This window comes from Anopheles merus, chromosome 3L (assembly GCF_017562075.2).
Source record: "Anopheles merus strain MAF chromosome 3L, AmerM5.1, whole genome shotgun sequence".
NCBI lineage: Eukaryota > Metazoa > Arthropoda > Insecta > Diptera > Culicidae > Anopheles > Anopheles merus.
In genome coordinates, this window is record NC_054085.1 from 34,618,738 (window position 1) to 34,645,145 (window position 26,408).

Genomic DNA, 26,408 nt, shown 5'->3' on the forward strand with positions numbered 1-26,408 from the left:
CAGAACAACGAACGGGTACTGTTTTGTACCGTCCAAGCGAGGTGTCAAAAGCATGGAAGTTTGTGGCTCTGGAGACAGGTTTTAGTTTGAACTTTTCAAGTTCAAACTGTGACTCTGATATGGCGTGAATAAGTTACTCTCTGTGACGACGTTTACGAGTTCCTGGATCTGTTGTGGAGATTAAGCGATTTTGCAGAGGATGTTGGCCTTTTTTTGACTTTGGTAAGATTTATGAATAATTTCAACTTAAGAAGGGCGTCTGTTCAAATCCCACAATAAACTGCTGGACGCCCTCATGCCTACCTCCCCTAAACGTCGGATTGCAGTTATTGCGCAAGACATTCCGCACACTATTATCCACTTAAGTCAATCTGTCTGTACGCAAGATGATACTCGGGTACTTCATTGCACCAATGGCGATCAGCATCATCATGATCATGATCATCATCTTCGCAAGATATGCACACTTGGCGCAAATTATTGCGCACTGCGAAAACCAGTAAACATAAACAGCACGTCCGTCCTGCTTTCCGTCGAAAGAGCTGACGGGGCGCTTTTTATCAAAAACATGAACCTAATGTCGGACAGTCGAGGATCGGGAAGGAGGTATCAGTGTAGTGTAAATATTCACCAGCACCTAGCTTGCAACAGTTCATCTTCCTCAAGAGCCCTCCGAACCGTACACACTATTAACCTCGTCCAGCGCCAATCGGCGGTAATTTATGCAAATTGCGTGGTCGTCTGGGAGGCGAGGGAAGTAACAAAAAATCACAAACCCAATCTTCGTCGCAAATGCATGCCCACGACCTGATTGATTTGTGAATTGTTCAGAGTGTATGCACGTAGCGCTCTCTGTGTGTATGTGTGTGTGCTTGTACTTGCTTATTTATTTGCTCATTGTATTGTTACCCATCGTGCCGGCAATAGGAGTGCGCTTGAGAAGTGCATTCTTGCCCGTAGCAACCCGACAGCGATAATGCCTCTCGGTCTGGCAAGTGGATTTTGCGCTTGGTGTGGTGTTGATTTGGAGTGCTGGTCGTGTGGTTCGCGATCGTTTCGTCCCAATGTCACCGGTAAGAGCCGTTGTAGACAACGCGTCTGCACGCGCAGGATCACGACTGTAACGCACGAAGTCTTTAGGCATTAGAGACGTTGGTTTGTGGTTGCACCTTAACAGGTACCGGTGCGTAGTGTGTGAGATGCTTTGTGATGGTAATTAAGGTGACTAATCATACACTCGGCCCGTTCACGACTGTCGGTGATGTTGATGTTGGCGGTGGTGTGCGGAGGTTGTACGGTTTAAGGCTTTACGTTTTGGCAAAGGCATATAGAGGAAATCAAAGCAAAAGCTTCAATCATGGCACAGAATGACCATAAACATTGACCAGAAGTCAGTCAGAATTAGGTGCTAAAGCACAAGATGATATCAGGGACGTCAACAGAAAGATTACATAAATGTACCAATATCTGATGTGAATTTTGCAAAGTACGCGCCAACCACAATCTGCCGGAACAGTTTTAGCCTTCGGGCAAAGAATTTTGTAAATTACTATAATAGCTCAAAGGAACGACTAGCTCAACTAGCCCCCAAAAGCCTTCTGCGACCTTCCACCTGCACACTGTTGCTTTTCGCGTAGGCTTACCCCCGTTTGCACCTGCACCAGACTTTTTGGAATGTCTATGCTGTCTCTTTTTCCCTGTCATTTGACCCTCACTGAAACCATCAATTAAAAGCACCCTCTCAACCATCTGTGCAGCCTACGGACCGAGGCTCCGGTCGGTAGTGCTCTGCGTGTTAGAATTAAATGTAATTATGACTAGCCCGTACCCGTACACGTACCCGTACCACGCAAAAGGATGGCCCTGATATTCGCCCAAGCCCTGGCGTTGCGTTCGGCGATGCTGCAGCGAACCATTTTTGGCCACGTTCGGGCATAAGTCCACCGACGCAATTGCAATAGCCCAACCCTTTTCTCGGCTTGAGCAGCTGCTTCTTGCTGCTCTCCAACACACTTCAAGTAGCATCGAGTCATCGATCGGCATTTGTTCATCGTATTTGCTTAATGAAGTGAATCTAATTAACTACTTAGCTCTCGATTCGTGCATCGGTGATCGGGCTGAGCATTTGCTGTGAGTGCCCTCCTCGATTCGCCCTAGTCATCAGTTAATAAAGCAACAAATCATTTATCGTACCATCATCAGCCTTTGAGACGCCGCGTGCATCGTCGCCCAGCGCGTCGACAAAGGCATGGGCCCTTCGCCACTGTGAGATGCACATGCACCTCTAGAAGCATTCTAATAGGGACGGATGCGTTTTTGTTCCTCTCTCTCTTTCACACAAACACTGCCCGATGGATGTGTGGGTTCGTCGTTTGAGACGATGAAGCTTGGGTGGTTCACATGGAATTCAAACAAATAAAGTCAGTCATATTCACATCTCGAAAGGGCTAGGGTGTGTGCGCTTGAATCTGTGTATCTTGGCGGTTTGTGTCTCCCGCCTGAAAAGGGGCGAAGAAAAAGCAAGCGTAACGCAGACAGGCGAAAGAGAGTGTGTGCTGTGTGTAAGAGAAGGGAGAAGCGGGAGCGGGCGTGTCAATTAATTTCAATAATAACGCTCGTTGTTTTATTCCTCGCCTCTTCCGACAGATTCCGCGGGCATCTTGCAGAAGTGGAGCAAGCTACGACGCCGCTGCGCCTCGTTCAAGTCAGTCTCCGGGCCGGCCTCGCTCGATTCGGACACCAACTTCATCTTGGCCGAGCATCCAGGTCACTATCAGATCATCAGTACTGCGACCGGCTCGCCGATACCGCCCCGTGCCGCACTCACCAACCCGTCGAAGGTCCAGCCGTCACCGCACCAACATCATCACCATCATCATCCGCTGTACCACGGGCATCATCACCATCCCCACGGGTTACATCTACCAGCACACCTCCACAATCTGCCACCGCGAGGTCCCACCCATCCGCACCACAACCATCACCACCACCACCACCATCATCTTCACCACAGTCATCTGCATCATCATCAGCAGCAGCAACAGCAGCAGCAGCAGCATCAGCTCCATCATCATCCGCTCGTTGACTATCCGCTGCCCGGCGGTCACCTGCTGGACGGTTCGCCACCGCTCGCGTCCGGCTACGATCCCAAAAACTGGGAGCTCCGACACTCAAGCTCCTCGTCCGCATCGGCCTCATCCTCCTCCACGATCGGGGCACCGCCAGCCATACCCCCGGACGAGTACTGGCAGCACTTCCCGCACGAACCGAGCGATGTCAAGCTGTGGCGTCTAGGTGCGCACCAGACGTACGCACATCGCATCCACGTGAATCCGCCCCAGCGGCGCAGCGCGCACAGCATCGACTGGGAGTACAACGTGCAGCGGTACGAGAACATGTGCGACAACATGGCACCGCCGCCGCCCCGGATCTTCCGCACCGAGAAGCTGCAGTACTACGACGAGCTGTCGGACGTGAAGCGACCAGTGCAGGCTGGCAGTGAGCCGACCCAGGAGAGCAATGGTGGCATAAAGGTCGCAAAAGAGATCAAGCTGCCGAGTCTGAAGACGTTCAAGTCGGCGTCGATGCGTCTGCCGGGCCAGAAGTCTTCAATACACGAGGTGCAGCAGCTGTTGAGGAGTAAGTTCAACCGGATACATGCGGGATTGCGCAAACGGAGAGCGCTGTCGGTACAGGAGGTGTTCCAGGTACCGGGGACACCCGGGACAGCTTCCGGCGTGCAGGCAACACCGACCAAACCCACGTTCTATGTGCCCTCGCCGCTGGTTAGCGAACGGACGCCCCATCGTGGTGTGACGACGCGCTACAGCGAAGAGGAGGAAGGTAATGGTCCAAGAACGGCTCCCTTTCTGGACGAGGAGGACCAACGGGATGGTTTGGCGAGCGATCGGCACGCGGACGAGGAGGAAGGTCCCGTCAGTCTGCCTTACATTAGTGAAACGATGCTAGCAGAAACGGTGGCCGTGAAGAAGGTTACCCTCCGCTCGACCGATCACAGTCCCAGCCCGCGCAAGGAACGCACCAAGACCTGGTACCGCAGCATAGACTTCAATGCAGCGTTGCAGAAACTCGAATCGCATCGACACTCGCTCGACACCAAAGGCACACCAAAGAAACAGTCGTCCGAACCGGAGACGCCCGCCACCAAGGAGCGGTCAAAGCCGGATCGGACCACCACCGAAGAAGTCACCGCCACCACTGCCGCCAAACCGAACTTCTCCATCGGAGGGCGCGTGAGTTTGCGCGAGCGGGTAGAAAACATGAACCTAAGTCGATTGCGCCCGTCAAAAGTGTCCTCCGGTGGCAGTCCCGTCCCATCCGCCACGACGCCGGTGGCCGTTGTGAAGAAGGTGTCGGACGCGCGCAAGATACGGCCCCGCAGCCACTCGCCGTTGAAAAACATCAAGATAAACCTGTCGCCGGTAAAGAAGGCAACCGGCGCTGCCGCCACACCATCCCTGGGAACCGACAAAGCCTCCAAGCGGGAATCGATCGGTCTGTTTGGTCGGCTAAACCGGATGATGCATCAGCACGGGCTCGGAGGGCTTGGGAGCGATAAGGCGGTGGCTGACGGTGCCAGTACCCGCAAGCCGAACGGTAAATCGCTCGTTGTCGTCCCCGTCGGCAGTGCGCCCAAAAATGGTGCCGAGGATGGGTCGTTGACTTCTGCTTCCGTGGCGCGTCCGACCGGAACCGATAAGGCAGTCGGTGCGGGCAGTGCTGGCGTCAGCTTCGGTGGGAATGTTAGTAAACAGTCGACGATACAGAAGCTGACGCAGCTGAGCAGTTGCAACCGGCGAGAACAGCAGCAGCAGCAGCAGCAGCAGCAGCAGCAGCAAATGCAGCAATCAAAGACGGAAACTACGCATGAACGTGACCGGAAATCCAAACAGGTGAGTAAGAGCACGTTTGTACGACCTTTGTACGATGCGTTGGGAACTTGGGAACGGTTCTTCAGGTTTGCTGCTGCACTGGTTGGAGTGCTGGTGAGGAAATTCAATAGGTCTTTCACTGGTGTTCGTGTTTGGAAAGTATGATTTGTCATGTAGAAGTCATTCAGTTGTGTCGTACTTTGCATCCACTGGATGACGAATTTAGTGCTTATTTATGTCTTATGGATGAATAATCCTCAAACCAAACTGTAGTGAATCTTCAACCGTTACTGTCTGGGGTTGATGATTTAAGAACCAACGCCGGAAATTCCTAAATAGAAATTCTAGTCTGACAAACAGAGACGTTAAGAAAGTAGAACAAGCCGGTCAAGAGCATCTTAATGTGTCACTTTTGCTGTTATCGTAGCTAGAGCTACTTCCACTCTGAGCTACTCGAGTTCCGTGTTGAGTACCTCTCATGGACCGGGGTCAGATCAGCTGATTGTGTTGTAAGCGAGTGTTGTTGAAGTGTACGACAAATGATGTAGCACACACTTTAATTGGACTCACTTCCCGGTAACAGGTCTCGCGTTCCGTTACGCCGTATTTTTCCCACCACTTTCGTCCGCCGAAACTCGAAGAACGCACCGTTCTCTCCGTTGATTGTATTATATGATTGTAAACATTATTATGCTAATCATGTGCCCGACTGTGTAACAGCGGATGGATCTCTCTCGCCCTCGCTTAGAACAATACTCACTAAAACCAATGCGCAAGGGGGATCCTCTTTATGGACGAACACCACGCCACAGGGCAGCGAAGGGAAGTGATTAGTTTCACGCCCACTCCCATCGGCGACCCGAGCTGGACGGTGTTCTCTATCGAATCATCAACACCCGCTGAGTTGCTGCGGGCTTGTTTGCACCTTGCTCCGAGCTTCCCGTGCTTCGATGTGCTAACGGCCGGAAAAGTCGGAACTGATCAAAGCCAAGGCAACGTAGCGAACCGACTCCTACACGTGACCCGAGTAATTATTAGAAGGTGAGACCGGTGGTGAGTCTCTTGGACGGGTCGCGCTCGCTACGTAGCTGGGAATTGGGGCCTGAAAACATTTAAAATGTTAATACGATGGCACTCTCGATTCTGGCGAGCTTTCTTGCAGCCCAAAACTTCGCTTCACTAGGGGGCATCTGCGTGACCTGGCACAGGTTTGTTTCCCCCCCCCCCCCCCCCCTGGTTGTTGTTTTACTCTTTCCCGCACAAACGTGCACTCCACTCAGCACAGGCCGTATCATAATTTCAAAGTTGTTTGCCGACGACAGGTCCGGTGGGCTTGAATTTATTGCTGCTTTGGTATGGCTTTGGGCTGAGCAGGCTTTTAGCACCGCCGAAGAAACGGTGTGACGGTGCGCGATCTGGACACGACGATGACCAATTTGTAACCATAAGCGGTTACATGTCGTACATCGGGCACAGAATAGGAGCGCGAGCGGCTAGGCACCTGTGCACGTTCAGCAGCTTCGCTGTATACGCCGATTGCTCAATACGTTCCGACCTCGGCGTAGTTGCTCCGATTCCAACCACCACCGGAAGGTCTAATTAATCATACCTCGCAGTGTCATGGATACCGATGTCACATACCGCAGTCGCCGGCATCACAATCGAACCGACTGGCTCGGAAACTGGACTCCGCTGATTGTCGAAGGCCATCAGGCGCGCGTAGCCTCCCATTCTTGGTCGGGAATGTTTCCACCGTTCGTTGTTCGAGCGGGCAACGCAACCGGAGCAAAGTGGGCTGGTAAGACTCGCCTCACCAAGACAATCCGTCCAGATTTAGTGTGTGAATCAGTGCATCAAACCTCTGATGATCATGATTAATAACTCCCCATTCCCGACCGCGGCTGATCGGTCGACCTGATAAGCCTCGATTTGCGCGTCGTGGGTTAGCTTGTTTTATGTACTCAGATGCTAGATCTCTGGTCTCTTGTTAACTATCATCATGCCATCGGCAAGCAGAAACGCAGAAACGGTCGTGCTAATTCCGGAAGCAAATCGCTCGGAAACACTTCCGTTGGCGGTTTTAGAACGCTAGAAAGTTCAACCAAGCGATCGGAAGCGCTGCGAAAAGGCAGGAAGCGGCAGTGAGCAGCCAGTCTATTTACTTTGATGTTGCAGTTATGGTGAATACAATCAACAACAGGTGTGTTTGATGATGCCCTTCCGAATAACCTGCCAGCAGTTAGAGCTTAGACTGGTTGAGGCCTCCTGCCCTTCGAACAAACGGCATAGTTTTTCCTTCGATTGTGGAGCTCCAAAAACTAACGAGCTATTTCCATAACGGGCAGAAGCAGACGGAACGGGTTGTTTATTTTGTTTTCGGGCTAATTTTCTGTTACACATTTTACCAGATGATGAACCCCCATTCCCATGCTCGTTGGTGGCTTGTCTTGGCGCCTAGTTTAATGTTGTTCGTTTCTGCTTTGTTTGTGTTGTACGCGCTTTGAGTCACCACCTTGTGGCCTAATTTTGACGGTTAAGGGCCATTGCTACTTGAAAAAGTCTTGATGAAAGAAGAATAAGTCATTATATCAGAAGAGCAGTGAAATTGGTTGGGGCGTTGGGGAGAAAGTTAAACGTGAGCACAGGAGCAAGTCACTTTTGATGCAACCAATTAATTATTATATTTTTTATACGAATAAAAGACCTTCTTATAAGAGAATATGCTTCTTTGTCAGGATGCAGTGTTTTTTTTTCTTATTACCACTTCCTGATTTGTCTTTATTAATCGGCATTGGCTTAAGATGTAGCTCGTAAAGATGTAGCTGTCAACCCACAGGCTCCGCAGCAGAATCTTATCTTTATGAGCCTTCTCACATCACTTCGTACGTTGATCTTTGTGAATATTCACTTGCTGCGCTAGCCTACGCCATTCGGTACAGAAAACAATCGTCAGACAAGAGTTTCAAACTCCTCACCCAAGTCGAGTTAACAGTATAACAAACGGAGTATCATAAAATCCAAATTTGTCAACTGCATCTTGTCTGTGCCGAATCTGTCGGAAGTTGGATTGGCAAAAAACAAAAAACGATCATAAAGTTGTTTATTTTAAAGTAGTTTAAGCTCCAGATGCTTGCACACAGGACACAGAATGAAGTCACCCGGCCGGCGCCGGCTGCGTGTGACATTTTATTGATATCGTAAAACGATGGCTGATTAGATCATCGGCATCAAAGGCAGGCCTTTCAGGAGCTGCATCCGATACAAAGCGACGATGACATAGGCAAACGAGTTGTGTCCAAACGGGAGGGTCCAAACACATACACAAATCTGACCTGCTCCGTTGCCTATCCCGGAAATTGTGGCGTGCCATGTTTTTTAGCTATCAGCCCCACGAAAACGATCACTGTCCACATCTTCGTATCAACCCCACCAAAAGCACCTCTTTTAATTGACATTCAGTTTTGGGGCTCGTGGTCACTGGGAAAATCGGTTCGAAACACACACGGGAAGCTGCAAAAGAAACCACCGCGCATGTGACCTCACAGGACGCGTGATCGTTTAAAGGTTTTCGGTTGGCACGCTGGAATGCATAATTTCTTCCCCCGGTGGTGATTTAATTGGATCTTTCGGTGGATCTGTCCAACGGCTACACGGTTAGGCTTTCAGCACCTCCTTTCATGGTGGGCTTCTGCGGGCAAAGAAGAAAGTGCTGCGCACCCAAGATGCGTCCGGTGCGATAGTGCGCACCGGAACAAGTCACCCAAAACCGGAGCGGAATTTCGATTCCGGTCGATCGTACACGAGCGAGCGGCAAGGGACTTCTTCGTGAGGTATACCCGCCCGTTGGGAAGCCGGCAGGAGGTTCGATTTGTGACCTAAACGCTTTTAATAAACAAAACTGTTCAACCAATTCATTAACAGTCCCGGATGTGGATCGGGGAATACATAGCGAAGAGGGAGAGAGAGAGAGAGCTCTCGCGAAGAATAAGGACCAACAAAACATTGGTGAGATCGTTTGGACACTCACTTTCTCACCGGGGACCTTGCAGGGCTTTGTTGTGACGCGGAGAGGGCCAATTCTGAGGGCGCCAGTATTTACATAGCTTGAGCGTCTCCCACTCTCCATCCTCCTGTAACCGGTGCAATAAACCATCCCTGTACGAGGTGAAAGAGCAACGTTGTTAATAAAGATATGATATTTAACGGTCGCCCCTCGTTCCGGCGGGGGGGAGCATCTCTTGAAAAAGGGAAGGGTCTGATGCATCATTGCAGCAATTTAAATTTCCCAAGAATTCGGTGGCGGCATGAAATTGATATTTCATGTTTACCCCGGTAGCCTCTCCGCTCCATCACGTCTTCCATCACGTTCATCCAACAATCCAATCGATGAAATATGAGAAAATCATGTCCAAACTCGCCTCGCATGCCGGCATCTCAAGTGAAACTGATGCAGCAGCAGCAGCAGCATCGTCTTGTGGTTTCACCCATTCCGCCATGTATCAGTTCGTGGCGAGATAGGTTCCGCTGCGTGTGTGTGGCGGCATCCTTCGTCATTTGCGCAAAACCTTATTCGCATAATGTTTTAATTAACTTCCTCGCCGGTGCATCTTTCAGCTTTTGCTGCGTCTGCTGCACGGGGAAGCGGGTCCGCGGATTTTGGGGAGGATGAAATTAGCTTCGCGAATTGCACACACTCTCATGCGGATAGAAAACGTTTGGAAATTATTTGCGGATGTGAAACGGCTCTGGCTCTCGCGTGTGCCCATTTGTGCCAGAGGAGTTTATTTTGGATAGAGCATAACGCTTTTTCCGCTCCGGTTTGCTAATGAATGTCAGTATATTTTAGAGACGTTTGGCATTTATTAAGTGATCGGTTGATTGACTGGTAATATTCTAATTCTAAACGATCTTGCCTAAAACAGCATATGATTAACGATTAGCAATATATTTAGAATCGTCGATTTCCGGAACAAAGTGAACGAATCGCTCCATTAAATGCTGCTAAAATGTCCTAATTGATAATTTAGGAGCACAATCACCGGTACAACATTATCCATGCCTTTTAAGCTGATCGTGATCCCACGTTCGATCTCCACCTGTGCCTGAAATCAAGATCATGGATAGTGTTCGTCTGTCCATCAGATTGAACTCCAGTCCAGTTCGTCATGCTCTTTGTACGTCGTGCCAACAGTTATGCTCTCGTCTGCTTAACTGCGCGGACCAGCACAATTAATCTGCCGCACAAATCTGCGTCTATGATCGGTGGTTCGGTTGATCCAGGAAGTAAAAATGATCCCACTGCCAATTATTTCGACTGGAAATTCCCTTGCTTACCGAAGAGAGGAAGACCGGCAATGAAGGAATTCCACCAAAAGCGGGTGTGTGTGTGTCGTTCCCGCGGCGGTAGATGTGACTGAGGTTTGGAGCATAGCGTTTTTTTGCACCCATTACGGACGGCCTTGAAAAGTCCACGCGAGAGCACGGTCCATATAATGAGCAAACGAGCTGAAATCGAGCCTCCCCACAACGAGATGATCGTTCCCAACTCCTACCCAGAACATGATGAAGCTTCCAAACACGACTTGAGCGAAAATCTTTGCGTTATTGTTGATCCGACAGCGATGATGAAAGCAAAAGCACACAACTAGCGATCTGCTACCGGATTTGTTGGGAGGTCCGCCGTCCCAAGCAAAGGATTGCCACCAATACGGAAGGATTTTCTTCGCTTGAGGCGTAGCTTCTTGGTGTCTTCCCCTTCAAAGTTTGCCTTAATGGGGTTGGGACGTGGGACTTCCATCCTGTACGCAAAAGCATCTTTTCTGCCTTGTGCCTTGTGGCCTCTGTGCTGAAGAATTCGCTTCAAAGTGATTCGCCCAATTTCACGCTGTCATGGTGACTTGCGTGAGTTCTGAGCGCAAAGATTCGGGGGAAAGATATTCACTCTTGGGGGCTTTTTTTTGTCTAGTTGGGACACAGTTAACTTCCCATTTAATATGTTCGACATTGTTACCGTACAGCCGATCAGCATGGGCGTCTTGTTGCAGAGAGAGTACCTAGAGGTGACGACAGTACGCAGTCCTTCAACACACCCTTCCTTCCAGTGGAGCAATTTAACGGTGCAGAGTGCAAAAAAAGCCCCGCCAATTGATGCCACGATGATCACTTCCTTGATGTTGTGCCATCTTTTTGCTCTAGCTATATTAACCGTACAGCGATTGATCGCGCCCGTGTCTGGGTTAATCGATTCGCTGCGCGGTAAAATCGGTGTTGGCGAATTAAGGGGCATGCAATGGATGGTCCCAGGATTAGTTGTTGATCGTGTAGCGCTTGTTTCTTTGTGTTCCCTTCGGTTGGATTATCTGGGAAACTAATTTAGTGATGAGATCTATATCTTGTATGCTTTTTGTGCTAAGCACGGGAATCTTCATTTATTCTAATGTCTAGCGCTTCAATTACCGTGTAATATTGGAAGTTTTTAGGTCCTTTCAGGTTATTCTTGCTATTAGTGATGCTCTTGTTGTAGTTTAGTTGTAGCAAATATGGCGATCATTACGGTGACTTCAACCATCATAACAAACCTGTTATTCTACCACACAGCTAACGAGCGCATCATAATTGAGATGTTGCTCTTCCTACTACCCTTGTCCCAAATTCCCAAACTCCTCCAAAAACGCGCCCCAAAATAAACCTAAATAATCCATCTTCCGAACCGGTAAGCTGTAATTCCTTTTCAATGCTAAACGCTTACGCTCCGGTCTCCCGACCTACCAAACGCTCCGATCCACAATGCGAGAAATGGATTAGACGGTCTGGTTTTGGCTCGCCGCTTTTAATACCTTGCGTTACCAGTTCTTAATTTGAGCTAGTTTTGAGTTTGAGTCTTCTGTTACCGCTTGCCGCGGTTCGCCCCGTCTATGTTGCGCTTCCACTCGTAAACATACTTCTCATAACGCTCACACACGGCTTCGGTGATCATCTGCAGGCAAAGCACAAGGCCCCGTATTTGGTTAGCGTTTCTGTATGTTCATTGCCACGGTCAGTGGCGCTACGCGGGTAACGACCACGTCGTATTGCACAACATGCTGCCTGCCCAAAATGGCTACAAAACGATGCTGTTGTATCGTGTTTCTATTAAAGTAACCTACAACATCGAAGGGTGATGGACATGTCTCGCTGTCCAGTAAAGCAAACAGCTAACAAACAAACACATGTAAAGTAGACGGGCGCGCGCGCGGCGTTTGGCTATCTTTCACCATCTGCACATGTCCAGCGGGAGGAAGCGTTTTGAGCATATCGAAAAGACAAACTCCGTTGTGTCCAAATGTCACCCGTGGGACAGCGAGTGGCGGTGGCGGCGGCGGCGGCATCGCTATAAAGCTGTCAATCCCTAGAAGCATCAACACGGGGGCACCCCGCATCAAGAAAGCATCCGCGTGCGCGTTCTCCATGGCTTCATTAGGAGGGACGGTGGAAGCATGGATCGGTTTTCCACGCGGCCGAGCACTTGAGTGTCAAACAGCAACATTACTGTATCACGTGGGCAGGCGGGACTGATCGGTTTTTTTGATGTGATCGTTTTCGAAAAAAAGACGTTAGCTCATAACATCACAAACGCGTGTCCCAAGACGCACAAGATCGAACCGCGTGTGGGCTTGGTGGACATAAAAACGCGAGTTTTGTGTTGCCTAAGCTGTGAATCATATCGCCCCGGTCGGCAGTGCTGGGAAGCAGTGTAATGATCGAGAAAGGTTGAGATCGATTCGATTGATTTGTAATTATGTTCTCGTGCCACGATCCGGCGATCGCGTAGGTTGACTGTATTAAATAATTAAGCAAACAGCAACAGGCGGCACTGACAGTGTGAGTTCTGGAGATACACGTTGGCGAGAAGTATCAGCATTTCTGGATAGATTTACAACATAATTAGTCCAGCAAGTGTTATCGAGCACGGTGTTACAACATTAAGAAGCAATTTGCGGGGGAAATTTAGTGACCTAAAGCTGATCTTACCAACCGCTTTGCTGGTAAAAGCTTTACGACATTCGTTGTGGCGTGCTAACCTCCATCAAAGTACCGTAATGTCCATCTGCTCTCGCGCGCCCAAAAATCGCAATAACCTATTTACCGGAGGTCTAGCCCGCATCAGCTCGATTCGGAAGCAACTTTTTCAAGCATTAATATGGCCCAGTGAATGGGCCATTTGTCTGAAGAAAGCACTGGTCTGCTATTAATCTAGCAAGAAATTGCACCGGAATTAAGCCCAGGGAGGGATTGTTTTTTTTGTGATCGTCGCCCTCTGCAGACTGTTCAGATAAATAAATTACTACGTTTTTGCGAGCAACAGCAGCAGCAGCAGCATAGAAACATTACACCGTCACAGTACGGCCACGCTGCGTCGTATCGCTTACCATTTTATGTGCCATTGTTTTTTTTACAGTCGAAGAAAGTTCGGATGGCTTCAATCAGCAGCAGCAGCAGCAGCCTACACACTGGTGAATGGTTCCATTTTACTGGGCGCGTTCCGTTGCTTTTCGGGGGCTCCAATTCCCCCCGGAACGGATTGTTTTATGGCGTCATCAGTGAAGGGGTGGGGATCTAGATGGGTCTAGATTATGAGATGACATTTGGATGAAACTACGACAAGTACAAAGTGGATGGATTAATACAAGTGTTCCAGCAAGTCTCTACCTTCAAGATGACCTCTTTTCTATAATTTTGGACAAATGATTGAATTGACGCCCGTCATGGGTTCAAGCCCCGAATAGACCGTGCCCCCGTACGTAGGACTGACTATCCTGCTATGGTAACAATAAGTCACTGAAAGCCAAGCTCACTTCACTAGTGGGTTCAAGCAGGCCTTGACCGACAGCGGTTGTTGTGCCAAACAAGAAGAGAATTCGCACCTAAAGCGCATTCCTTGGTTGGTTGTGCCCTTCTCTGGAAATTAACAAATTTAACACACCCTAAAAAACTGATATGCGTTAGACAAAAAGACTCCTATTGTCATAGATAGCATCTCAAACAATGCCCACAAAATCAATTCGTTGGTAAATGTCTCTATTTCTTCAAAAAATCAACAGCAATCTACCAAGATGAATGACAACTGATGGCTGGCACGAAATGTGTTTCATTTAAATAAATAGTCAACAATCAACAAACTCCCTCTTGTGCTATCCCTAGACAAGAGAATTGGGCAAACCCAATGCTCTCGGATCGCCGCTGCTTATCGATGAGTTTTATGTGCGTTAATATTTACACCAAACAGGCGCGCGCGCGCGCGGTCGCGCCCTCGGCCTTTCGAAGTTCCCGTTTGCAACACACACACTCGGTTGCATACTCGGTGATTATCTACCGCCCTCAGCCATGCGCTCTGGCCGTTGTTTGGTTGATGGGTGGCGTTTAGCAACGTTAAACCCGCCCTACTTGACGCGCAGCCCACGCACTGCCACACGGCATCGATCGCTCTTATCGCAGGTGATTCAACAAGAGAGACCACAGCGTTGCACCACCCGGGCGTTCCTCTTGCAAGCGGGACATCCCACGCACTTCCTGACCACCGACACACCGACACTGGCTGGCACTGGCAGTTTTCAATTCCAGCTAAGGTTGGTGTTTGTGTTTGTTGACCTAATCGTGCAAGCCGCTCATTGCTGGGGTTGTGTGCGCCTATAGGGCCTACCAGATGCTCTAAATCCACGTGCTCTTCGCAGCGCCCACGTAGAGAGAGAGCATTATGGTTGGTTGGTTTACTTTTGACTGAAAGGACGCACGCACGAGATTTTGTTGATCTACGGAAAGGCAGCTTCACAGTTCATCATCTGTCTAAAACAGGAGAACTAACGCGGCAGTTGTGGCCTTCACCCTGGGGACGGAGATCACCACAGATGTGTGATGGGGTGGTTGGTACGGTTGTTGGTTACCGTTGTTCATGACCTCGCCTCATTGTTGACGACAGAGCATTGTGTGTGTGCACGTTTGTCTGCTCAGATGCATCCGGGGTAGGAAGGTTTGGGTGTGCATTAGCTTTGTTTTTTCAATGGAATTTTCAATGGACGATCTAATCTAGAGCCTCGGTTCATCAGAATCTACTAGAGCTAGGGTGTGCGCAGTCGTCATGCTCGCTTTTCGGATGCTGGAATGATTTGTTTGTTTTTACTTTCCCTTCCACGCATCAGATCACGCCTCTTCAGAATGTCCCGTCAGGGTATCAGAATTCCATAATTCCTGGTAGGACGGGGAGATATGGCGTAGGAGACGACGGCCCAACTTGAAAGACATTGGTTTCCGCGAAGTCAAGTGTTTACACTCGTGCGCGCACGGTCAATGGCCACAAATGCCAGCCGAAGCATGACCACCACAGGGGCAAGCAGGAACGTGCTCGGAAGTCTTAATTAGTAGAAATTGGAAGCAAGATTTACTACCCTCTTGTCTGTGATGGTGGTGTGCTGGAAATTGCAATTGTTATACACGGCACGCAGAACTTCCTCCGCATGGTACAACAGAGGCGAAGGTTCTTGAGCAAACGAACGATTAGAGCTAAAGAGCTTCCATCTTTTAGCACACCAACCCGTTAAGGGGCAACCTTTATGAATTTGAAGGAATAGTGGTTACGCTGCTGGTGTCTCTTTTTTTGGGGAGAATCAAGAACCGAACCTGACACGATTAGAACAGTTAGGAGCTTCTAACGTTCCGTTACCGTGCGCATCAATGCTTCCGATCTTCGATATGGAGATCCAACTGTGTGTTTGTCATCAAAATTAAACGTTCGTGGACAGATCCGTTAGCTAATAAAGCTTGATCGTCAATTCGCTTGATCTTCAGTTTCATAACATTCAACGGGGGGGAAATGATTATTAGTCTGTCTGCTTCGCTTTTGATCGTTCGCTTGTGGCCCAGTTACATCATTCGCCTTTCTTCCTTTTTCATTGCCAACTTTAAATTGTCTTCGATTAAGATTTTGACTAATTTTGTTACCAAAACTGTCTCTCTTCCCTTACTCCTCCCCTTACTGTGCGGAAATTTGCACTTTTTATTGTTTTTTTCTTCTACCCCCCACTGTGTCCGGTGTGTTGTCCAACAATTAATTTCCACTCTCTTTCGCAAAACACAAACCGAAGATACCGGCACCCCAATTCTGAGTTTGCGTAGGCTTTCTACGCGCGCGTCAAATCGTTTCCATTTGGTTCGGATCTTTTCACCAACAACTTCGGGAAAATGAAGCCCGATCATCCGACTCATCTAAATTAGCCAATTCAATTAAGGCAGGCAAAAAAACACGTTAAACCGCATCCATCCAGTTGCTTTCGGCTGTGAATTTCACTAGCCAAGTGCTGCTGTCGAGAGAGCCGTTCGGCATGCAATGCCAGTAATTAGACTAGAGAAGAGGCCGCCCCACGCTTGCGGAGGCGCTAGGTTGGCTAGGGCTGCAATTCCATGCAGGTTCCATGGGCAACAATAACACACACTTGCAGTTTGGGTTCGTTTTTACATTGGACCTCATTTTTTCGCTTTATTTTCCTTAGTATTGGCTGTTTTTTTTTGTGTGTGACTCACACCGATCTCTTCCGCCCTCGTTTGCGCGAATTTGCCACACTGTCCGGTGTGGGGAAGTGTAGAAAAGACACAACCCTCCCCCCACCCACCTTCGAAGATCACATTGAGATCAACAGGTCACAGTGATGAAGACAAGACAAAAACCATTGGCAACGGGGTTTTTTTTTCTCTGGTCTTGCTGGAGAGATATGCAGTCATTATGCGCTTTCAACGGCACATCATCTGTCTCTTAGCTATTGCTGCGATGCAGCTGAGATCTTCTCGGACAGTTGAGAGTTGAGGCATCTCAAGACGCTGTCTCTAACCTTTAGGGCTTTTATCTGACCTAGTAATCCGATCGCGCCGATGGTCTGAAGAAACAATACGATCCATTGATCCAGCTAATGCCTCTTCAGTTTGGACTCATTCTTTCAACTCGAATGTTTATTGGAGAGCATATGCCCGGAGAACTCGAACTCGAGCTCGATGGCGCGCGCATGATGACGCATTAATGCTACAACTTTGAAATGCCATTCAAACCCATTTTTGGAGCTTCATGCTTCTCCCAACCGTAGCGGGCACACGCGGTAGCGCCTTGCATTAATAAAAGCATGAAACATCTAACGGGACGCATAATTCTAACCATTCCTGCTAACCGTTGTCCACTCATTGGCACACGGCACAGTCGCTGAGTAATGTAGTCATCGCCCTCTCCGCGTGTCCCCCCTCGATACCGGTTGCGCACCGGTTCAGTATTGCCGATTGCTTTGTCTTTCCTGTTGAGTGTCTGCACACCGAAAAACAAAAAAAGGGAGAGGTTGGGAGAAATTTATGAGCTATCTAATTTTGTATCATATAACGCTCGCCCAAAGGTTTCTTCGCCTTTATATATCCTTTCAATTGGCCAGTCCAATAAAAAGTTTCCGCGCGCTTGCGCGAAGAAACAATGCGCGCGTAAAACGTGATCGGTTGTTGATCACCCGGGGTTTGTTGTTTGAGGCGGGCCCCGTGTGTTATGCATTTTATGACCCACCCTCCCGCTGAAATAGGAAAACCCACGTGGAAAGCGCTGAAGCCAGGAAGAAGGGGAGAGTGTATGTGTGTGTGTGCGATAAAGGAAATATTTATGCGTTATTAATGTGGCAGAATGGGCGTTAGAAAGAAAAGGTGGGAAGGCTGCAGACCGGTTTTGTTGATCGATTAACAGTAGAACGGCGATTGCGACACTTGGTGACTTGCTGGAACTTTTCGGTTCGGCTTAGTAGATGTGGGCTTTAATAGATTAATTGATCTCATTTCCCAATTTGTCTTTCAACAGTGGTTTCGTCATCGTGATCGTGTCGAAATGTGATTGTAATCTAATTTTTGTTTCTTTTTGGACAGATTTCCGAATCCAGCTTGGGTCACGGGCACTCGAAATCGAACGGTGGCATCACGTTCGCGGACGGCAGCAAGCTCGGCTCGGACCATCAGCTGCGCCATCATCTGAACCATCGCACGGCGGCAGATGACGAGGACGACGAGGACGACGCGGATAGCATCGAGGAGAGCAAATTCTGCACCCTTCCACGCCACGGTCCGAACGCATTTACCATCCGACAGGTAAGCGTAGCTCTTTCAAAGCTCTTCCAACTACATACTCAACTCACACTCGACACTCTCTTTTCCTTCATTGTAGGCTCGCTTTTCGAAAGGCAACGGAGCAAAAGCGCTCGGATTTTCCATTGTCGGCGGTAAGGACTCGCCCAAGGGCTCGATGGGCATCTACGTGAAGACGATCTATCCGAACGGGCAGGCGGCCGAGAAGGGTACGCTGCAGGCCGGCGACGAGATCCTGTCGGTGAACGGGAAAGCATTCCAGGGCCTCTCGCACCAGGAGGCGATCAACGTGTTCAAGGCGATCAAGACGGGCGAGGTGGTGATACTGATCGGGCGCCGGAACAATCGCCGCAAGCTGGAGACGCCATCGCCGACCGATTCCGGCACCGGGACGGCACCACCGTCCACGACCGGTTCGCCCACCAACACCATCACGTGCAATGATGAATGAAAAAAGCGGAAACCGCCACCGCACGTGTAAACTGTACAGAGAGTGAAGAAATTTGCACCAAACATGGCAGAGCAGCAGCGTGAGAATGTACTAACGTCTTTTTTTTTTTGGTGTAAAATGTGGCTAGGAATCGAAAACACTAAACCCGATTTGCTCTCGTGCTGCTCTGTGGCGCAATACAATGAAATATTTAATATTTTTTTACCAAATACCAAAGGCTTCAATATCAAAAAAGCAGGAAAAATAAATTGAAAAAAAAAGAAAATTCAAATGTGAAGTCGCAACCAGCAGAACCAGCAGATTCACCAACAAAACCAAATCGTTGTCTAGAGGACGGGTGGGAACAACAGTCACAGTGCTAGGGGTAACCTTTCTAATCAATTTATTTGCTGTTTTACGTGCGTACTTGACAGGAAAAAATATATATCTATTTACATTTAAACTGTGTCCGTGTTTCTCTCCTCAGCTAAGCTATCTGGTAAAGGAATCGGCTTCATACGACATTAAACATACCTTAATCTTAGAATACTTTGACTACAATATCAGCACCGGAGCGTTCCGTGTATGTTTTTACAGCTGCTTCTGTCGGATGGTTTCGTCAATCATGTCGAGATACTCGGACAGCGGGAACACTTCCTTGCTGAGCGTTTTCGTCAGGTCGGGCAGAACTTCCGCCTTTCGTACCGATAACGCGTAGTGCAGTTTCTAAAAAAAACACAAAGCAAAGCAAAGAAAGTATTAATAGATATTCGAATACTCCACACACGAGCCAATGCCGTACCGTTTGTAGTTGTTTCATCGATTTCACCAGCTCGCTGGTAATGAGTGGTTCCTTCTTAACCGTTGCCGAACCGTGGCTGCCTTCCGACTGCCGTTTAAAATCCTCCACCCAGGAGTCCACGTTGCGGCAAGCCTTCACGCTGCTGGACCATTCGCGCCGAAACTGGTTACGGATCTGTGCCAGATCGACCGTCGTTATTTCGGAGTTTTCGATCGTGCCGAGCAGATCGATCGCCTGGCGGAGTTTTTCTACAAGTGCTTCCACGGCGATCGGTGGCTGTTTGGCCGTTTTGTTGATCAACCCAGTCAGATCGGAGCAGGAGCCGTTCGCGTTGGTCGTTGTGTTGGCTATGAGATTGGTTTCGTTAAGGATTCGTGATTGTTGCAGGGGTGCGGCGCCTGTCGCTTTCTTGCACGATCCTTGTCGCTGAACCTTGGCGTTGTTGTTGTTGTTGTTGTTGGTGGTGGTGCTGCTGTTGGTGCCGGATGAAGGACGCGATCGGATCGCATCGAAGAGTGTGTCGATTTCATCCTCATTCGGGCGTTCCAGTGGATCGAATCCGTTGGCCGTTTTGACCTGTTCGGCAGTTTCTTCCTTCGAGAGAGCTAGCAAAGCACCCGGCAGGTCATCGGTGGGGTCCGGGGTGGTTCCGTTCGGAAGGAATTTGGAGCCTATCTTTGCCTGGCCGAGGTAGCGATTGATTCTATCCACATTGGTGTACACGTGCTTTGCCACTATATCGAAGTCGGCCGGATTCATTCTGTTTTTATCAGAACGCACGAGTAAAATGTAACTAAAACCACAACGGCATGTAAAATAGAGCTGAGAAAACAGTGCAAGCTGTTGTGTTCGTTGCACAAATGATGCCGTTTTCGAATTGGAATCGCTCGCACGTCTGTCAAAATCGGTGTGCGTGAAATGAGCCCACATGTCGACACCAATGTCGACTATTTGTCGGTAATGAAACAAACACACAGGTTATTATTTTTGTAAATTTATGAAATGAAAAAATCAAAATTAAATTGAATGTGTCTTCGTCAAATAGATTTTTTAAATAAAATTACAATACTTTTAAAAAGAAAAAGAAAAATTAACGTCGATCGTTTGACAGTTCCGATCGACATAAAGAGAAAGCCTCCAACTGTCAAACCACCTTGGCGTTCAGCAGCAAAAAAAAAAGAAAGAAAACATAAATTGTTTACGTGCGATTTTGTGCTCTGCCTTTCTGTTGTTTATAATTATGTTTTACGAATAAAAACCACCCAAAACTATTCTCTATCTGCTTTCCTACCAACCAGTCAGTGAAGGTGTGGTGTAGTGAAACGTTTTACCCGTACGGGAGGCTCATCAGTTCCCGTTTTTGTTCGTCTCGTCGTGGGAGTGAAAGGCATCTCCCCGTACGGCCAGAGAAAGAAAGGGGTGTAGTGCCCGTGTTTCCCCACCCACTTTGAGACAACACATTCCGAAGGAGCGAACGCACCATGGGTAGGTATCGTGTGTAGTGTTGCCTTTAGTTTGCACCTGTCTGTGACGGGACGACTTTTAGGAAATGTCGAGCGAATTTCCTTATCCGCTCGTATCTGGTAAGATAAGATAAAGCGATTCGACGTAGGGCTTCGACACGATGGTTGGTACAGGTATTACCCCACAAAGAAACGGTTGGGGTGTCTCACCAATACTACTACAGTGGGTGCAGCAGACACGACGCATCGGTTAAGGTGGGGTTTCGCTTATTCACCTGCAGGGCAGAGCGTTGAATGGACGTGCTTTTAATCAACAGCAAAAAAGTAACAATTCAAAAACAAATGAAGTGCAGTTAATTAAAGTTTGCATTCGCTGCCCCTTTAAAAAAACAGCCCCATTCAATCGCGTTTCAATACGATTAGGAAACTCCCCACTTGTTGAGAGTGTTTAGAAGTTGCGCTAGTGTGAGTGTGTTCAACATCATCATCATCATCCCCCACCCTTATTTTTTCTATGAACGGGTTGCAAAGCGAAGCAGCGGTTGGAATGTTGTTGGTTGATCCAGAGCATCACAGTTGTGCGGTGTAGTATTCAAAGCGACGGCGAGCAACGTTCCACAAGTGTGTGGCGCGTGTGCGTGTGATAATTAACGTACCTCCAGCTCAATTAGTGTGGCGACAAACGTTGTGCTCTCCGCGGGGCCGCAAAGGTCACCGGAAACAGACTGGTTACGTTAAGCGGTTTAATTCGACTGTTAATGGTTCCGACGAGAAACAAGTGACTACGTAACCCGTGTGTAACCCCCAAAAGAGGCTCCATAAAAGTAGGTCGCAGTTGGCTCTGAAGCTGGATGAAGAAGTAGTGTAAAGGAGAAAGAGAGAGAGAGCGCGGGAGATGAGACGCTAGAACCGTTCCATTTGTGTACCGTTTTGATTACAACAAGATTGCGGTGCATGTGTGTGTGTGTTAGAAATTTTGGAAACAAAAATATCTAAAGCAATACCCATCCTGACCGTGTCTGTCTCTCTGTCGTGTGAATCATCAACCCCTTCACGTACGCACAACACACACGTGTGCAGTTACAGTTCAAACCGTTAGCGGGCGGTTGACAGCCCGTACCGCCGCCTACTCGGACCGGAAGCATCCCACCACGACGCAACCTGACCTACCCGCAGCCAGCAGCAACAACATGACCAGCAATCGCAACCGAACGCCGACCGGCCAGATACGGGACGATTTTCTGCTCGAGACCAACTTCGATGACGACGGGGCGCTAACACGTGCCTACAACACGCTGCCGCAGCAGCAACAGGGAGCCCTGCAGCGCCGAAGCATACCTTATCGGTCCAACTTATCGGTGGATCGATACTCGGAAACGACCCTGCACGGCAAACCACCGCGGAAAGGTATTTACTCCCCCGGATTGGGGGTGATGTCGCTTCGTATACGCTCGCAAATGCTTCTTCTCCTCCGCGCACTCGCTGTTGTGCGGACGGGGCGTCTCGCCAACCGGGCGGCACAGATGATTCATCTGTGTCGTGTGTGCACTCGTCCATCTGCAACCAGCACCGATGCACCCCGATCATTTCGTGGAACTCTGTGTGGTTTATGTGGGAAGAGGACAATTAGAGGAGAACAATCTCCATTTCATCATTTACATTGGAGCATCAGAACATCAATTATATGTGTGTGTCCCGTCCGTTTTGTGTTCAATCAGCCACTCATGTATCATCGCTTCTTTGTTGGAGTAATTCATGTTCTCATATATTTTAGGCCGCACCGCAACAGCAACAGCTTATGTGATAAATGAGCCGCTTATTATCATTCATTTCAAAGCCATCGTTCGATACATAATTTATGTTTGGGAAGCATCACGGGCCATCATAACGCACAGCCTCATTTGAAAGAGCGTTTACGTACGAGCAACCGCACGAAAGCACGATAAACATGCAGCATTTGTCATCGAGTCCATGCGGTGACCGAAATCATAACAAAGATAAAATCGCCTCGAATGCCTGTCTCCGTACAGCCGCAAACGATTAACGCTTGCGTGCTAAACAGGGCGGAGCGCATACATTTATTTACCTCACGCCGGTGCACCGTACCCGACCATTGCTTTCTGCAAACCGAAAAACGGTACCAACACGTGTTTCGTTTGTATCAGTCGAAGCAGGGCGGGTTGAATTCGGCGGTGGTGCATGAAATCGATTAACGGCCGTATTTCTTGCTATACATTTTCTCACACGTGTTGGTGGCAATGATGGTTTAACATAGTTTACTGTCATAAGTGCCATTCAATGGAAAATGTACACTTTTTAAAAGATATATTTGGTTGATAACTGATACAATGTGCTGCTGATATGGCTAATTGTACAAACAATCTTTCTTTATCAGTCGCCCGGAGGCGAAATTGTTAAATTGATTCATTTATTCTAATTATTAGCGAATTAGAACGAGACAAAGAGCAAACAAGACTGCATATATGTGAAAAATCTAATTTCGATCGCTCGTGACGTCTTTATTAATACTTTTCATTTTGTAGGTAATTAGTGTCAAGTTGTCATTTATTTGTTTTGCGTTGTATGTTTCATTTGTCCGTTTTCAGAGTAAATAATTAACACGCACCTAAAAACATACTCCATCCCACCAGCAACCGTTTCCATTGCACAAACCAAAACACGTTTGCTAATTCGCTCTGCGTTTTGCGTTCCACCCTACACAGGCGGCTGCTGCAAGTCATGCGTAACGCGAATACCGTACGCGACACTGATCGCGACGGTCATGTGCCTTATCGGAGTCGGCGTGTTTTGCGGCACCATGTTCCGCGGTACCTCGCTCGCGATCATCATGCTCGATCAGGTGTTTCATCTGCGCCTGCCGTGGATCGAAGCGGTACAGATCATCTTCGTCGTGATCGGTGCGTCGATGGCTGCGCTCGGGCTGATGATCCTGTTCGTGGGCTTCCTGGCGACCGGTGCCACCCGGCATAAGGTGTACCGGGCGTGGGGCTCGCGTGTCGGCGGCCGCATCTCGTGTGCCGTCTTTATGGCCATTTCGTACGTGCTCAACATTGCGTGGATACTGATCCTTTGCTTCCTGTCGATCGTCACGTTCGTGTTTACCGTGTTCTGGAACATGTGCGCCAACACGAACGTACAGACGCATCGGGATTGCATCGATCTGACGCAGTTCTGTAAGTGGCAAAAAGCAAAAAAATGCACCGAATCGCTCTTTAATTCATTCCTTTCTGTTTTCCTCCACATTTTAGACTTTATGTTCCCCGATGGCGTCAAGCAGGAGGATATGAAAATCTGCGAACCGGCGAAGGTGAAAGCGTTCTGCAAGGATGGGGTGGAAAAGTGTGAAATCATGTTCATCCTCGCCACCGTCTCCTGTCTGCTGATCATTCTCAGCTTCGTGCACTATCTGATGTGTCTGGCGGCGAACTACGCGCACATACGCGACCACGAAAAGTTCCAGGAGCTGCAGGAGATCCAGAACCTGACCGAGATGGAGTACAGTGCGGCGTCGAAGGACCGGTTCTAGGATACGGCCCAGGAGATCTACATTGAGCACAGCACCTGAGGGTGGGCCCAAAACCATCATCATCGCAAGGCCACCGGATATGGTGCGGCTGTACGAGCGGCTTACGTTTAAATTTGGTCCGGTTTGAGCACGCGCTTCCATCCTTTTGCTCCTCCTGCGTTAGTTGGCACTCGTGACGAACCATTAGAAATTTGATAATTTCCCTGCTTTCCCTGTTAATGTTAAGTTTTGCGTCTCGGCAACACTGCGTTCGAGCGCACTAATCGAAATTTGATTGACCACTGTGTGGATGCTTCGATTTAGGAGATTCTTCCTCGGACAGCTCAAGACACTGCACACAGATCGCTTTTTTTATTAGAAAGATTGCTGTGGTGCGTTGTCCAACTTACTTGACTTACTTTCCACATTCCGTCCAGCGCAATGCAAGGCGCTTCAAGTTTCCAAATGCTATTTCCTTTTCTCGTTTGACCGTATCGCTATCGCTTGTTTTTTTTTTGTTCAGCGCAGTAGAAGATTTAAACATAGGCCCTTGCCCGTCGATTTGCCCAGTATAGATACTCCTGGCATGGAGCGTAGTAATAGTACAGCGTAGCGTTAAGTGCCAGCGACACGATTCCACGATTAACACGATGCACAAGCAAGCAAAACGAACTCTAACAACCCCCTCCCCGAAAAGTCTGACGAGGTAACAATAAGCAACACACAACAAAACGATGCACATAACAATGCACTGCCAACAGTTTTGTGCCCAAGAGTGTATGCTCAATGTTGGCATTTTGCTCGTTTGATGTAATTCACATATAAACTGTACGCACAGAATTGAAGAATGGGAATGGTTAGAAGAGACATATCGATTAGAAGGAAACTGGTGAAGTGCTTGAACAATGAAACTATGGCATTACTAGAGTTGATTAAAACTGAAGGAAAAAAAGGCACAATTTCTAGAGCGTTAAAGCAAACTTAGAACACACACTAAACACAGCTTTACCTCTGAAGAGCAAGACAAAAAAGACAAAATAATCTACATTCCAGTGTGATAACCTTAGAGAGAGAGCAGAAGGTAGAAGAATATGGTTACAACAATAATTGCGAGATAAAACTCACCAAAAAAAACCCCGACATAACGACGCACAAAGGTGAAGCAATGTGAGACAAAACCTGGCGAAGGCGCCTTAGGGAAAGAACGAGAAAGGATATATATTTTTTATATCGATTGAAAGTAATGTTAAAGGAAAGGGCAATAACACGGCACAGCAAAGTCCAGCTCGAGTCCCACAATATTAGGGCGTAGAATGGAGTGTTTAGAGTGCACGGTAATCTTATTTTTTATACACAAATAACATTCCCCCCGTTCTCCCACAATGGCAGGCGAGTACCGTTTTCGGGTCGCTTGCGTGATCTCCTCGAATCGAACGATAAAACACGGTGGTTTCATAAGAACGGTGGAAAACAGAATTAGAAAACACAACAGAAGGAATTAAGGCCGTTAATTGAACATATAAAAAGACTCAAACGTACACCCTAAAGGAAAACAAGCTGTAGGAGAGTAGAGCGAAGAGCGGGGAAATACAGAAATGTGGATTTAATTCCATTTTTGTAGCTTTTCCCCCCTTTATCGCCATCACCTGTATTCTAACAGCTCCAATGTAGATTAAGCAGACGTTTTATTTTATTTTTTAATCACAATTCGCTTGTTCCGCCAACCATCCGCTGTATTATAGTGTGCCGGTGACATGTTTATCCCAAACAAATCACGCTTATTTAGCCACGTGTGTGCATTCCAATATTTACAACAAAGCTTATACTTATACGCATTCCAATTCTCTTCCTCGATCGATCGACGATCGGGACTTTTGTCCAGCGCCAAACCCCCCTTTTGAATATATGCTTGTGAACAATCACCTTTTCAACTGTAATTCGTAAGTGTTCCTCCAGCGCTACAGTATTCATTCAGTATTTAATCGTCGTTCATGTAATCCAAACAACATTTTCCACAACGTATTCATTCCCTATCTGTCTGTCTGTTTGTCTGTCTTTCGTCTATCTAGCTACGCTTTCCAGGCCCATTTTGGGCCATTTTGTTTCCCATTCCTTACCTTGTCGTTTTAGAAGTAAACATTGAAACAGTTTTTATATGATTAAA

At 48.2% G+C, this 26,408-nt stretch overlaps 3 protein-coding genes across 9 annotated transcripts in view; 2 read left to right on the forward strand and 1 right to left on the reverse strand.

Moving 5' to 3' along the window:
• The window catches only part of LOC121598392, a 54,119-nt gene extending 35,238 nt beyond the window's left edge, over positions 1-18,881 (forward strand). For all 6 annotated transcript variants that reach the window (XM_041925169.1, XM_041925171.1, XM_041925172.1 and 3 more), the window contains exons 4-6: positions 2,647-4,913; positions 17,808-18,026; positions 18,103-18,881. In XM_041925169.1, coding sequence (XP_041781103.1) covers positions 2,647-4,913; positions 17,808-18,026; positions 18,103-18,474 — 2,858 coding nt within the window. In that variant the 3' untranslated portion in view covers positions 18,475-18,881. The remainder of the gene's footprint in view (positions 1-2,646; positions 4,914-17,807; positions 18,027-18,102) is intronic.
• A 21-nt stretch (positions 18,882-18,902) lies between these two features.
• Positions 18,903-21,652, reverse strand: LOC121598395. Its single transcript, XM_041925178.1, has 3 exons — positions 21,375-21,652; positions 19,256-20,202; positions 18,903-19,179 (listed from the first exon to the last, which is right to left on the reverse strand). The coding sequence occupies exons 2-3, from the start codon at positions 20,183-20,185 to the stop codon at positions 19,045-19,047; spliced, it is 1,065 nt and encodes a 354-aa protein (XP_041781112.1). The 5' UTR covers positions 20,186-20,202; positions 21,375-21,652; the 3' UTR covers positions 18,903-19,044.
• LOC121598394 (neuronal membrane glycoprotein M6-a) lies at positions 20,431-25,711 on the forward strand. 2 transcript variants are annotated; one of them, XM_041925175.1, is made up of 4 exons: positions 20,431-20,740; positions 21,799-22,125; positions 23,442-23,912; positions 23,988-25,711. In XM_041925175.1, the coding sequence occupies exons 1-4, from the start codon at positions 20,737-20,739 to the stop codon at positions 24,263-24,265; spliced, it is 1,080 nt and encodes a 359-aa protein (XP_041781109.1). In that variant the 5' UTR covers positions 20,431-20,736; the 3' UTR covers positions 24,266-25,711. The 2 variants fall into 2 exon arrangements, with proteins under 2 accessions (XP_041781109.1, XP_041781110.1); XM_041925176.1 differs by lacking the exon at positions 21,799-22,125.
• The last annotated feature ends 697 nt before the right edge of the window (positions 25,712-26,408 follow it).